General features: G+C 32.8%; 1 protein-coding gene across 5 annotated transcripts in view; it reads left to right on the top strand.

The window, feature by feature from the left end:
- The window catches only part of FSTL5 (follistatin like 5), a 631,388-nt gene that overhangs the window by 329,322 nt on the left and 287,105 nt on the right, over positions 1 to 14,961 (top strand). For all 5 annotated transcript variants that reach the window (XM_074337776.1, XM_074337777.1, XM_074337780.1 and 2 more), the window contains 2 exons: positions 1,556 to 1,752; positions 14,522 to 14,642. In XM_074337776.1, coding sequence (XP_074193877.1) covers positions 1,556 to 1,752; positions 14,522 to 14,642 — 318 coding nt within the window. The remainder of the gene's footprint in view (positions 1 to 1,555; positions 1,753 to 14,521; positions 14,643 to 14,961) is intronic.

Genomic DNA, 14,961 nt, shown 5'->3' with positions numbered 1-14,961 from the left:
CCCTTTAGCTTCCTCCTCCTTCAGTACTTTCTTTTAGTTTTCCTGCCACTTCTCAGATACTTTCTTTATTTTTCCTTTTTGAATTCTGTTTTCTCTATCTGCAATTTAAGCAGTGATATTGCCAGATTTCAATACTATATTTATCTTTCAGTTTACAAATAATCCTTGGACAGACAAACTTACTGAATCCATATATAAGTTGATTTAAAAACTTAGTTCTGAAGATGAGAGAAGTAGAGAATAAAAATAATTATGTGTAAAAATAATTCTCCTTTCTAGCTCTGTAACTTTGAACATTTTTTTAAATCTGTCTGTGCCTTGGTTCATCATGTGTAAAATAGTGATAATTTTGTTGTCCATCCCATTTGGATTGCTATGAGGGTTAAGTGATTAATATGTACAAATATCCTGGCACATTGCAAGTCTGCGTTACATGTAATCTATTATTAATAACAGATACATCTGTTTATTACTAAAAAAATCTGTAACAGATTTTTATTAAATCTATAAATTCTACAAAGTTTTACATACTTTTATAACTGTTTATTGTACATTTCCATAGAATATGAGTTCCTTAACTGCAATGCTTTTATTTCTATTTTCTTTGGATTGCCAGCAATACCTCAATGATTGGACTTCGAAAATTTACAATTGGGAAATAAAAACATTAATACAGAGCATCATGATGATCACATTACTTGTTTAGATCAAAATTAGTGTAGCAACCCAAATTGCATCACCTTCCTCAAATCTGAACTGCTTAGTTAAAAGTTTTCAACGATTAAATTTTATTTTCCATCTGCCTCTCACTGATATTCTGATCTCCACATTGGTGTGATCACAGGTTCACAACTCCAAGCTCTACCCTTCCCCCCTTCCTTGGTTAGGCATATGAAAGGCGCCATAGATTTAAGGTTAAATACAGAAATCCCAGGTAGGGCTATTGAAATGGTCTATTATTCTTTTTCTCATTCTTGCAGCAAGCATCTCTTGTTCTTCTTGAAACACACCCATGTGCACACACACAGGCACACATACACACACACACACTTCTTCAAAACAATCCAAATATAAAAACATAGCTCCAATTAAAAATGTGCTATCGTATTTGGAGTCAGATATATATGCATTTAAGTGCAAAATTCAACACAATGTAGCCCTTTGCCCTGGGCAAGTCTTTTCATCTCCCTGTACCTCATGTTCAAAACCTATGAAACTATCAATATAGGGCTGTATAGTGAAGATTAATACAAAGACAGTATTTAAGCACTGCAGCCAACTGAAGCTGTCATGTGTGTCTATGTCCTTCATAGAATCAATGACTTTGGTATGGAAAAACACACAATAAATACATTTGATACAAATGAAATGTTCGATCCTACCATGAAAACAGGACATTTTTTTCCTTGTGTAAGTTATAAGGTATGTAAAATAAAAACATAAAATGATGTACTAAGTATGTTATGTATAAGATATCAGCTTCTAAATATTAATAAAACAAATGATTCATTTTTAATAATATTGCTTTGAAAATAACTTAGTTCTTTTGTTACAGGGAATAACTGCAAGGCCACTGAATACAGCAAGATGAAAAACATGCTTTTAGATTTACAAAATCAAAAATATATTACACAAGAAAATGAAAACCCTAACGGTGATGACATATCTCGGAAGAAGTTGTTGGTGGATCAAATGTTTAAATATTTTGATGCCGACAGTAATGGACTTATAGATATTAATGAACTAATTCAGGTATGATTAATGATTAAATTAACAAGCTTATATTAATGTAGTAAATATAATATATTTACATTTGTGTGAATTTATTCTCTATTAATTATATATATAAACTATATTTGAGAGTGTGGATATAAATATTTTTAAGAGTAAAGTTTGACTGCTCTATTAGCAATGTTAATTTCGAGTAACTTTATATGATATTTTATGGTTTAAAAAGAGACACTTTGACAGGTTTCTATACCTTAAAAACCTAAAGGAATTACCAGTTCTCTATTTTATAGAATGTATAAGATATCTCCAGATATATTCTAGAGGATTTGTAATGTTTAATTTTCTGTTAGTCAATAAAAGCTTATTTATCCAGTATTCAAGGAAACTATTGGCCAACAACTGAACATATCTATAACATAATATAAATCATTGAAGATATCATTAAATTACTGACATATCCCAGTACTTTTTCAATAATCAAGGATCAGTTGTAATATATTCCATTTTCATTTAATATTAAGTCCATGTTATTCAAATTTCATTTATTTGAAAATTGTCACCTAAATGATATATGTAAAAAAACAAAAACAACTTGTTATTAAAAACAATATATTAATAAACAAAAGGTCCTTATGTGAACCATTTGGAAAAATAGACACATAGTTATGGTGTGTCACGGAGACAGATAAACTAGTTTAAAGTAAATTGTAATACTCAGATAAAAGAATCTAAGCTAGTTGTGGATAGTACTGGAAATATAAAATAAGGAATATAAGGTGTCTCCAAAAATATAAACAGGTTTCAGAAAGTAATGTAGAATGACTAGGAAAATGGCGGTAGCACTGAAGAATTCTGATGACATGCCGATAGTGTATCTTGAGGCAGATTTTGCTGCTGTGCTTAGTAGTTAATACAGCTTTCAAAAGAATTTTAAAAATCAGTAATCTCTTCATGACATCATACCATTCAACTTTTATGGTTAATTGTATGGTTTATTTTTAAAATCTGACATTATGGAATATTGGTCTTATCATGCAAGAATTTCTTTCCTTTGGAATAGTGTAACATAGGTTAGAGTCTTCAAAACAAAGTGATCGTATGAGCAATTGGCCATAGTACTTGTCATTCCATTTAATTAAAATGTATATCTTTTTTTTTTTTTTTTTTTTTTTTTTTAGTTTTGCTTATATTTACTGAGTACTTCCTAAGTCTCAGACACTGGGACGTAAGCAATTGAATTCAGGAATGTTAGGGTAAAATTAGAAAACTTTTAATTAAGATATCTGTGTTGTCATGACTTCAAGACTTAGTTTTCAAGAATGAAACTCTTTAGAATTTTATATTTATAGTAATGATAAGAAATGACCAGTTGATAACATTTAAAATGGATTTGTAGTTAAGGCAAGCCACCTTGATCTCTGTATGTCTGGCATACTTGAATAGGTTGTGTTTTTGTTTTTCCTTCTTATTTTAATAATATTTTCACGTTTTTATTAACATATTTACACCACTATAGTCATTAGTTGGGCACAAAACATAATCTGACCAAATCTAGTTATTACCATAGTATCCACATCTAAATCCAAAAGGAAAATTGCTAATCTTTGGAAAATGGCAGTGACAGCTTTTCCCTTATAATGTGTTTCAAGTTTCTGTTATGTTCAAGTTTGTATTAATTTCCTAGGGCAGCTGTAACAAAAGACTGCAAACAGTGGCTAAAACAACCCCTCTCTGTCTCTCAAAGTCTAAAATCAAGGTGTTGGCAGGGCTATGCTCTCTCTGAAGGCACTGGGGAAAGATCTTTTCTTGCCTCTTCCAGCTTCTGGTAGTGTCAGGCATTCCCTAGGCTTCTATATATGTCACTCCAGTCTCTGCTTCCGTGGTCACATAGCCTCCTGTGTGTCTCTCTTCACATTATCTTTCCTCTTCCTAAAAGCACACCAGTCATATTGGATAAGCATCCACCCTATTTCAGCATGACCTCAGCTTGAGATATCTAATTATATGTTTAATGACTCTATTTCCAAAAAAGGTCAAGTTAATAAAAAATATGAGGTACTGGGGGGTGGGGTAGGATTTTAAAATATCTTTTGGCAGGGCACAATTAAACCCATAATAGAGTTCATCTGCTACAAAGTATAGTTTTGTTTTCTCAGTTACCTTTGATTTGAACTTGCATTATTTCTAAAAAGTGCCCTTCCAATTCATCTTACAATTATGGTGTCTGAGCTGAAATTATCTTCAGAATTCCATTCATATTTTAGCCACCCATGATGTACATGCCAGTGAGGATCTGAGAGATAGACTGCCTTCTACACACATTCCACACCACATAAGTCACTCTTTTCTTCAGCAGTATTTAATGGAAATGTTATCCTCTCATCCATCAGCAATCAACTATGAAAAAAAACACAAACAAAACAAAACAAAACAAAAAAAACAGAAGGTTATAACAGACATCCTGGAAAAGATATCATGAATTTCTAGCTATTTATAGCATAATTATTGCTTTTGACTTGTATAGGTTACAAGTGCTTTTTAAGAAACTTTATGTAAGTGTTATAACCAATAATACATAAAATTTTATTTATAAACTTGGAAACATAATTTTGTAATTTAATATAAAATTTAAAAATAATTTAACTTAAAAAGGGAAAGGATCTTACTGGTGTCTGTGGATAATTTACAAGCTATTACTAGCAGACAATAGAATAGATAACCTAAGACACTAGCAGCGACAAGAAAAAATTGAAGAATACGATTTGGCTCTGAGATTTTATAAATGCAACATGAAAGCTGGCTGTACCCATTCTATTCTTAGTCTACATAATGAATATATATTGTAGAGTTTCTCTGCAGATGTTCAAGTAAATTAGAACCCAGAGGCCTCTCTAGTTGAGAGAAAAGGTCATGATGAAAAGCAGCAGATAAAGGGGATATGAGCTTTAGTGTCACAGTTAACAACTTGCTGTAGCAAGAAAATATTTGTAAAATGAACCAACCACATATAAATAGATCTCAGTAGATCTACCCTTTACCATTCTAGCTCGATAAGACTGCCTATAACTGCCACTGGGTGTTTCAGTGTAAGGCTGATTTATGTATGTTAAAAACATCCTACAATAAAATGCAAATGTATTACAAAATGAAATTTTGAACTTTCCGAAGAGTGATGTTTTATGAAGTTGATAAAACTAATGTTAGAGCACTATCAGATTTGTCATTGACATTTGAGGATCTGGAAGAAACAGGTAATAAGAAGGGAAATCAACAAAAATTAAGATGGAATGTGCATTTCAAAAATCAAAAGAGAATGTTTCAAATAGCAAAGGATTGACTGGCCTTAAATTGATGAAGTCCTAGGATATTTTCAACAATTATCTGTCTCTCTTTTTTTTTTTTATCATGACATAGTGGTTAAGAACTTTGATTACAAATCTTGGGTTCAAATCACATCTGTATTACTTACTTTTGTAAATTTTAGCAAGTTACTTAAACTGTCTCTGTCTTAGTTTCCTTTTCTACATATTGACAATGATAATAGTACCTAGTACATCAATGTGATGTGATATTTATATTGTTTAGACTATATAAGATTCTTAGAAACATGGCTAGCACTTATAAAGCACAATGTAATTGTTAGTCACAATTACATTTCCAAATGTAGTATTTGTGAGTATGCTGTGATGATAGTGGAAATAAAGAGGGCACATATATTTGCATTAGTGGATGAGCAATTGATTATTTCCATCATGCACAGCCTTTACATTTTTTTTAATGCTTTGGTTAGATCGTAGTGAGAACAAATCAAATATTAGTTAGTAGTCACTATAAACCCAAAATATATATACTCAGTAGTAAATATGCAAAAAGTTTTGATGCAATTTTCTTACAATGAAGTATTGTATTGCAAAAGGAGCGAAACAGTTTTGTTTATTCTATGCAATTAAAAAAATGATGTCATGTTATTTATTTTGCTCATCTAATTTGAAGTACTCATCTACTTATCTCATAAAGCTAGCATGAATGTTATTAAATCCTGAATTGTATCCTAGAGAAAAGTAAATATTGTCATTCTGCAAACTGTGATGTTGGCAACTTCTTTCCATGGCTTTACAGATATAATGTTAAATCGAAGTGAACTTAAAATAAATATTATATACATTATTTATATATTACATATATTATATATAATTTTGAGATGGTATATCTTGTACTAAAATATCTCTATATATCAACATATCAAATATCTAGTTTAATGTACTGATCTCTTGCCCACAAAATTAAGTTATAAGAAATGACGAAAGCAATGTTTTGAAGAAGGGGACACATACATATGTTACGAAAAAAATATACAAATTAATTGACTATATTTTACTATTATTATGCTATTATAATACAAGTGTCCATTTCATTTCTCTTTGAGCTATACTTACACACACACACACATTAGGTTGCGAAAAGCAATGTGGAATCAACTGAAAATGTGTAAGGGAGATGAGAGTGGGTTTACATCATATATTGCACAAATCACAAGTTGAAATCCAGTTTAGATGAAGCACTTCTTAATGCTTTTCCATTCCTTCTACTTGGTCCATGATGTGCCTTGCTTTTCTTATACCATGGATGCCATGCCCAAGTTTCTCTTTCAAGTTTAATTTATCAATTTTCTCCGGAGTTCCAAATTCTTTATTATGACAAATGATATGGTTTTATTTTAGATTTACCTTCTAAATTTGTATAACCAAATACATCACATTTCATAGTTGCCAGGATTTACCCATTTAAAAAAACAAAACAAATGCAAGTTATAGAATATAACAACACCAACATCAAAAACCATTATCTATCACTGTCTTCCCTGGGGGAAAACATATATTCAGTCTTAGAAAATAGCAGACATTCCTGGCCTCTTGCTTCTGCCATAAATTTTATACCCCTTGAGCCAGGTAAAATCCTGTGTATCGCTTTCCTCAAGTGTATATCAGGCCCGCTTTTAAACTTGGATAATTTCTGCCTCCCCAAAGGATATGGAACTGACTGGTAGTGTAGAGTCAATCAATCAAACTTGATTTTTACAGGAATAGAACAGATTGTCACGGTTCCCTCTTTAAGTGTCTTAATCGCTGTATGACAAAGGTAAGATTCCAGTTACATTTAACATCATGTTGTGCATGTATGTTTTTAACTATCTTCTCTACTGAAAATGGATAGATGGACATTTTATTTATTTAGTTCTAGGTTGTCCTGTATCTTCTTGAATCTGTACCATATTCCCTGGATCCTACTCAAAATAAAGGTATAGAACTAAATGGTCTCTTCCAGTAAACAACTCTGCCTATTAAAGGCAAAAACAAATGTTCTAGCTTTTCCTGAGGACCATTCTGATAAGGTGTGAAAACTTGCTTGTTTGGTGTTCTACTTTAGTTCCATTCTCTAAGTCTAAACAGTGTCTGAGGTTTATTTCTGTTATTTGGATCTCTCTCTTTCCTTCCTTAGGCTGTGTTCTCCAACAGTAAAAATTCAGTACTCTTTGGACCTATTGTGAAATCTGAGCTTGAATAATGCTAGCTGCAGTGGAAATTGTTCTGGTAGCAATAGGCTCCAAATTAGTTGAATTTTTCAATGCTATCTCATTGAATAATAGCCCAATGCAAAAGTCTTAACAAATGTGTACATAATTTTATTTCTTTGAGGCATGGTCACAAACTTGACCAAGGCATCTTTGTATCTCCACTAAGTGTTGTATATATGACTAGTGTGGTCAGGCACTCAATTCCGTAGTAGCACATTGAGATGTTAAGAAAATATTATATTCCTGAAACAGACCTGAACATGTCGTGCCTGAAATTAGGATTCCAGGATGACATGACAGAAGGCATTGACATCTTCCTCCTGGCAAGCTGACATGTAGGAAAGGGTCATTGAAAAAGAAGGTTAATGATCATTCGTTATGTAAAGGAGCATAGAACTCTTCATTGTAATTTATTCAGATGGATATTGAAGTTACTAGGAATATTCAAAGAAAAAATAACGTGGACAGAAATACTGTGAATCAGGAGCTTTATCCATTCATGAATTATGGGTTGAGAATAGGAGGAAATCATGTAGCTGAAAGGCCTGAAATTCAAAAGTAGGTTCTGTCTATCTATCTATCTATCTACCTACCTACCTATCTATAATTTATCTACCTATCTACCTATCTATCTGGTGAAGATTGGTTTGAGAAAAGGAAATAATCCATCAGTGCCAATAAGGAACCATTTATTTACCATTTCCTTGCACTGGGGTAGAATAGATCATGGAGAAAATTATCATCCAGTTATTAAAATTATTGGATAAATGGTTTTCTTAACAGGGAACTGGAATTTTCTAAAACCAATATCATGAAGAAAAATTTTTTTGTTGTTTGTTTGTTTGTTTTAAGAAATGGAAGGTAAAAGAGAATTTTCTGATCAGAGAGGAGGATTTCCAGAAGGCACTTTGATGGGTTTGAGTTGGAAAAGAATAGAGATTGGGTCAGATTGGGAAATGTGCACAGCAGTATGAAACGACTTGAATTATATAGGATCTCAGAGGTAAATCAGTATATGAAGCACAGAGGAATTTGTCCAAATCATCTATTAGAGGAGAATAGGCAACTGTTTCTTGCATCATTGTCCTAAATATTTGATCCTCAGGGGAAGATGAGATGATACACAGGCAGACTTCACTTGCTGAAATGGCACTCTTGAGTTTGTTAGCACTGTTAAAAGACCAACTGAGGCACATTAAAATTTTAAGTGTTTGCTCTAGCAAAGATCATTTTGAAATGGGATATCAAACCAGAAAAGGTTAGAGGCATTCTGCAGAGGGAAACTACAGAAAAACAAACAAACAAACAAACAAACGAAAAACAAAACAAAACAAAGAAAAACTTTTATAGCGGAAAGGAGAGAGCAAACTGCGGAAATTATTGACTGACTATGGCTTAAAGCCAAATGGCTACTTGTGATTGGTTATCCTTAGGTTTCAATTTAGTAACCTGAGGTATTTAGAAGCCTACATTTTGGTTTACTTATGTAGGCATCACCACATTACAGCCAACTCAGTCTAACAACCTCCTTGTTTAATTCATTTAAAAGCAGTAAATATAGGATTCTTGAGGTGAAGTGGTTCTTAGAGCTTGAAAAATTTGCTCATTAGGTGTCTCCCCATTTTATAAAATAACCGCTGGTAGAATTTAAGTAAGCAAAACCATCCCCTTGTGATTCTGAATTTAAATAAACAGCTGTATTGAGTATATTGATTTAGCTTTTTCTTCATTTAGATTTTGTCATCTTAATAAGCTGATTCACATTAGGAATGCATATTAGAATGAAATATTCCCCTAATGTGCACACATACCAACTCTTTATTAAAATAATAAAAAGAACTACTTGTTCACAGGATTTAGATGATTATGTTATACATATTTGCCTTAAAAAGCCATTTGCTCAATGACTACCATATGTGAATGCATTTACAAAAATTAAATAAAAAGCAGGAATAAATAAGACTAGATATTTTTAAGCTAACAGTATGGGCACGCGAATGGTGTTTTATAACCTTTTTACATAACAATTTTCTTTAAACATTATTAGAAAAGTTACATAGTGAATGGACACTTAATATCTATTTTGACTCGATAAAGCCTATTACAATTTTAATGATTTTTAAAAAGGTTCTGCTGGTTCGTCAGAATTTTCATTTACCATGAGATTTGTAAGAATTGTTTTGTCTCATAGATCAAGAGCTATTTTATTGGGGACAAATTAAATACAAATCAGTAAGTACTTGTATGGACAAAGAAAATGATAAGTCCTCACTTGATAAGTCCAGGGAATGTCATGGTAATTAATCCTATTTAACATTGTAAACACTTATAAACTTATTAGGTATTCAAAATAAGGCAGCAGAAACCAAGTGTTTGATTTAGAGTGGCTTTGGCAATGCCAATGGAAAGACCCTGGTAGCACTGGGAATTTCCTTACCAGTACTAAATAATTCAGAATAATAATAACAGCAACAATTGGCACTTAGAGAAAGATAAAACCTGTGATTGTTGGTTTTGGTACAGTTCTGGGCAACAATTAACAAGTACTTTTAATTGTAGCTGGAAACATTAGTAACTAGTTTCAGATTTAAAAAAAAAACAACATGCTGCTCATAATATGCACAAGACAACTGAAAAATTAAAATTTAGTTTTAAAAAATGTTAAGCATATCTGTAACATCTTTCCTTTAGAATGACAAGGTACATTGGAAAATCTGGAACACATGTTCAGAGAACTCCTGTGAGCCCTATAAAGTGCCTTAAAAAATGAAATACTTTTCTCCCCACCAGAGTTTTAATAATGTTATCTCTTTAATTGGTATTCTTAAGCAATTGATGTTGGTCCTATTTTATATTTTTAACAATTTCTAACCTATTAGGCATTTTAAAAACCTAAAAGAGAACTTAGAAGATTTAATTATTTTCACTTAATTAGTTTTTTTAATGTACCTATTGCAAGATACCATCAGTTATACATGATTAAACAATTATAATTATAATACTAATTATATACTCGATCCTTTCACTTTGTTTATTTTTAAAGCGTTGTTGACAATCTGTAATTATCTTGTTTATTTAATTTTTTGATTACATCTTCCCACTCATCCTCTCTAGAATATTAACTCCACGGAGGCATAGAAGGGAGAGAAGGAGAAAGGAAGAAGAAAGTAGGCAACAAAACGTTCAGACTAAATAGTAGAAGATCCAACGAATGTTGCATATGCGAGAGAAGCTCAAAGCTAATGCTTGGGTATTCCTACCAAAGGAGTATTTTTATTGTCTGACACTTAGACTGTGATGTAATCTGCACATTTACCAAGTAGAAAAGTGAATAGGTCTACCTCTCCTCAATTTCACAAATATGATCAACTTTCTTTGAAATAGAGGATTCCTGAGCTCTAATTCCACTAAGACCATTGTGTCTTTGACATGGTCATCATTAGTTTGGGAAAAATAGTTTGAAAAGGAAAGAGATCGGATAGCTCAAAGCTATGAGTGATATGTCTGTTCATGAATTTACATTTGCCATTTTTTTCCTGTCTCCACCAAGGAGTGCAAAGCAAAAATAAAATAAAAAAACAGAACTGGCAGATTGTACTCTTCTGTCCTCTTATCCCCTCACACCCATGGTCTCATCACCATGACCTACCTTGAGACCATCAGAATCAATCCTCTATATATCATATCTTTTACGAGAATCAGTATAATAATTTAGATTCCCAAGTCATGCTATATCTTCAGAAATCTGATATCCATATATCTCTATAGCAGGAGATGCATACTTCTGGCACTTTGTATTTCTCTTTCCAGTTTTATTTATTTTTACATAACTTATCATCATCTGACATATTCTGTGTTTAACTTTTATATTTATTTGCCTTCCTTCACTAGAACGTAAATTCCACAGGGAGGAGATTTTGTATTTCTTCCTGGTGGCTGTTTTCGGAAACTAGAACATTGTCTGACACAGAGTAGACAGTCAAAAATGATTCATTGAATGGATGATTCAATAAAGGAATGAAAGAGGATAATAAAGAGAATAGTGTACTTTGGAGAGGGACAGGTTTATTTTCTTTTTAATTTTCTTTTTTGAAACAAAAAATACCACAGTACCAAAATATTAAATCATCTATCTTTATTATTATAATTTCACATGCAACTTATTTACATCGATGTTAAATATTTCCCTCTTGGATTTCACATGCAGTTCTATTACATCGATGTTAAATATTTCCCTCTTGGATATTATATGTTTGAGCTCCCTTGATGACATGCATTCTGATGATATTTCTATCTTATCATACTGACTCTAACCTTTTTGGAGCCCATGTTACTTGTTACTTGATCTTTAATCAAGAAAACAAACATATAAAATATGTCATTTATTGTAATCTTAACAAATTCACCAAAACAACTAGTCAGTGTGGGAAACATTTTCAATATTCCATAATAGAAAACATGAAATTATGAGTGGTCTCTTAGACTGAAGCTTTATCATAGATATTTAAGTGGCAATATACTCAGTGACTGGTCCTGTCATGAATCACTAGTTCAGAAGTAACACGTTCATATGTTTTGAGAAGCCTAAGTGGGAGGTTTGTGAAATAAGTGTCCAACATAAAAAATGAAAATTCAGTTAACTATCAAAGCCCTACAAGTTTGGATCTCCTGTGCCAAAAAATGCTTAATGTATTACTTTGCACTTGGGAAGGAAATCTACTTATATGTGTACTTTCCTGACAGTCCAACACTCAACACTTTAAAGCTATCAAAACCCTGGATAGCCAAAGCAATTTTTCCATGCTGCTGAAAGCTCATAGGAAAGTTCTTCCCTCCTTTGGAACATTCCAGACTATGGTAATGTCCCATCAGGAAACTTATAGGAGAGAAAAAGTTATGAGGAAGCATGTTTTAAGTAGGCTGTGTCATTGACCAAAAATGGAATAAATGAGGAAAACATGTATTTGAAATATTGATTAATGAGAGAATGAATCACCTCTCTCCTGTACATGGGAATGACCCACTTTAGGTAACAGGGTTTTTTAGAAAGGTCGCTAACCAGACCGTAAACTGCATGCCCAGCTTAAGTCTTATAATCATGATCCACTCTTGATCAAGCTAGTCTTATGCCAGAGCCAGCACTTAGGAGAAAGGTAGAAGTTTGTTCTCTTGGTCTCATACATGGTTTGAGTAAAATATTAGAACAGAAATAAATAGGACAAAATTATGAAACCTTTTCCCCCAACTTTCTTTTCTAACTTCATCTCATTACAAAAAGTTATGAGAATAAAAGCCACTAAATATATTATTGAAATAACTGACCAAAGCCTAGTTTCAATGCATCTTAAAATTACCACAATGATAGTATTTTAGGAAGAGCAGAGTGAGGTAAGATCAAACACAGTCTCCCGTCCCACCCAGGAAAAGTCATTTTCCATGATCTAACAAATAACAGATGGAGAATGACTGAGCGCTCTGTTGCTTTCTAAGCAGAAAAGCAGTATTTGTTTCTTCATTAGGCTTATAGGAGAGATGACTTCAGACTTGAGGTAGTTTTGTTAATCTCTCCAGGTGTTGCATGGTCCTCAAGTGTAGGGCTTAATACTCACTACCAGCAATATGGACCAGTTAAAGCAGATACATGTTTTGCTTCCTCCTGCCAAGGCAGGATAGCTTGGGTAATGAAATTTGAATATGATATAAAAGAATAGAGAACCCATTGTATTGCAGAAGTTTTATTTAGCGGTGTGTATGCTATCATTTCATATCACAACTCGAGTGACTAGAGATGGGGCTGGAGGTTCTAGTAACTCATGTGCTAAGCTCCATCCTCAAAGTTGTCTCAACAGCTCATCCACACTTAGATGTGACTGAACTTTTAGCATAGAACTCTTTCAAGAAGGGTTAAAAAGAGAGCTCAAAACATCTGAGAATCTTTAGAGATTAGAATCAACAATGCGCCATTGATATAACAAAGAAAGTATGAAACATATTGCTTACCAAAAGAAACAACAATACATTGTGAATGCATGAACCAAAAGCACAAGCAGGTGTGGAAATCTGCAGTGAATCATTTGAATAAGAAGCACATTAATATATATATATGTATATAAAAGGTCACTATTTTTAACGTTAAATGATTACTTTTTGAGGGCATACTATGTTTTCTTGCACTGATAATGTGTGTGTGTGTGTGTGTGTGTGTGTGTAAAATCTTCACAACAATGAGGGATAGATGTCACTATCTTCAATTTCCAATGGAGGACATATTAAATGATTTGCCAGAGTTTACAGAGATATTAGGTGGCATGGGCAGAAACTGAACCCAGAGCTGGCTGGCCTCAGAGCCTGTGTTGTCTGATTACACTGCACAACCTTTTAAAAAACTACAAGCAATGTGAACTATTGTGTCTGTGTGTGGGAGAACATGAAAGGCCATGAAGCAGCTATGCAGCTAACCAGAATGAATAGGGATGTTTGAAAAATCTTGGTGAGCCCTTTTCTATGACAAGCAATAGTCCAAAGCAGTAGAGTATAAAAAAGCTACAGCCTCAGTCCATAGCAGAGCACAGAATAGAAAAGCACTTTGATGATTTTCCTCACCCACGCTTGGCTTGATTTTCATCATCAATCGGCACATTAATTCTATCTGGCTCCTGGAAACAGTCATTTGCTTAATAGCTCCTTTGTGACTGAGGGAGTTAATGCACAATCCCAAATGGCTTCACTTCCAGCTGGGGAGGAGTTTAGGCAGAGGAGAAAAAAAAGTCTAACTTCATTTTTCACAAATAATACAAGGACGAAAGCCAGAACAAACTACCTCACTGGTTTTGTTCGGAAAGAGCCCTGGTTTATTTTGACATAGGTCATTGAGACATAGGAGGCAATTTCCATTCCTTTCCTTGAGTCAATATAAGTGGAGCAAAGTACATGAGTAAAATGCAAAATATCCTTTTAATGTTCAGATTTTCTGTGTCCTGTGAGATTTTTGTATTAGGAAGTTTGGACTAAATTCTAAATACCTGTTTTAACTTTATAACTTTATACCTTTGAAACTGTTACAAATAATTGTCCAGTAACTGAAAACCAGATTTTTCATAGATTCAGTTCCTTGCCCAACTGCACACTTAAAATGATCTATTAGGTGATTATTACAATAGACTATAGAAATGTTAAGACAAAGATATAATTGTATGGTTATAATTTTTTTGTCAGGTGATAAAACAGGAAGAACTTGGCAAGGATCTTTCAGACTGTACTTTGTATGATCTACTGAAATACGACGATTTTGACTCTGACAGGCACCTGGCTCTTGAAGAATTTTATAGAGCATTCCGTGAGTATAAGCTTTATTCTCTAAATACTCTTTGTTGCTTTCCCCTTTTTCTTTTAGACAATACGGTATGTTTGCTTGATCTCAGAATGCAATCTGTTTCTAAAAATAAGTCATGTAATTGAGATAATCTAGATAATTTAAGTGTTTGGCTGTATTGAAACATATGTAAAAGCTAGGGATTTATTAGTTCTAAAATGAAAAGCTGGAAATATTTGGTAGCGATGATTCTACTTTAAGATACTAATTCCAAAATGTTTCTTTCAAAATTGTTTTAGAGTAGGAACAGCACGTGAATAACTGTCGCTGAATATCAAAAACA

The sequence above is a fragment of the Rhinolophus sinicus genome, linkage group LG07, assembly GCF_036562045.2.
Source record: "Rhinolophus sinicus isolate RSC01 linkage group LG07, ASM3656204v1, whole genome shotgun sequence".
NCBI classification, from domain to species: domain Eukaryota; kingdom Metazoa; phylum Chordata; class Mammalia; order Chiroptera; family Rhinolophidae; genus Rhinolophus; species Rhinolophus sinicus.
The sequence above is the reverse complement of the archived record's forward strand: the minus strand, read 5'-3'. Positions and strand labels throughout refer to the sequence as shown.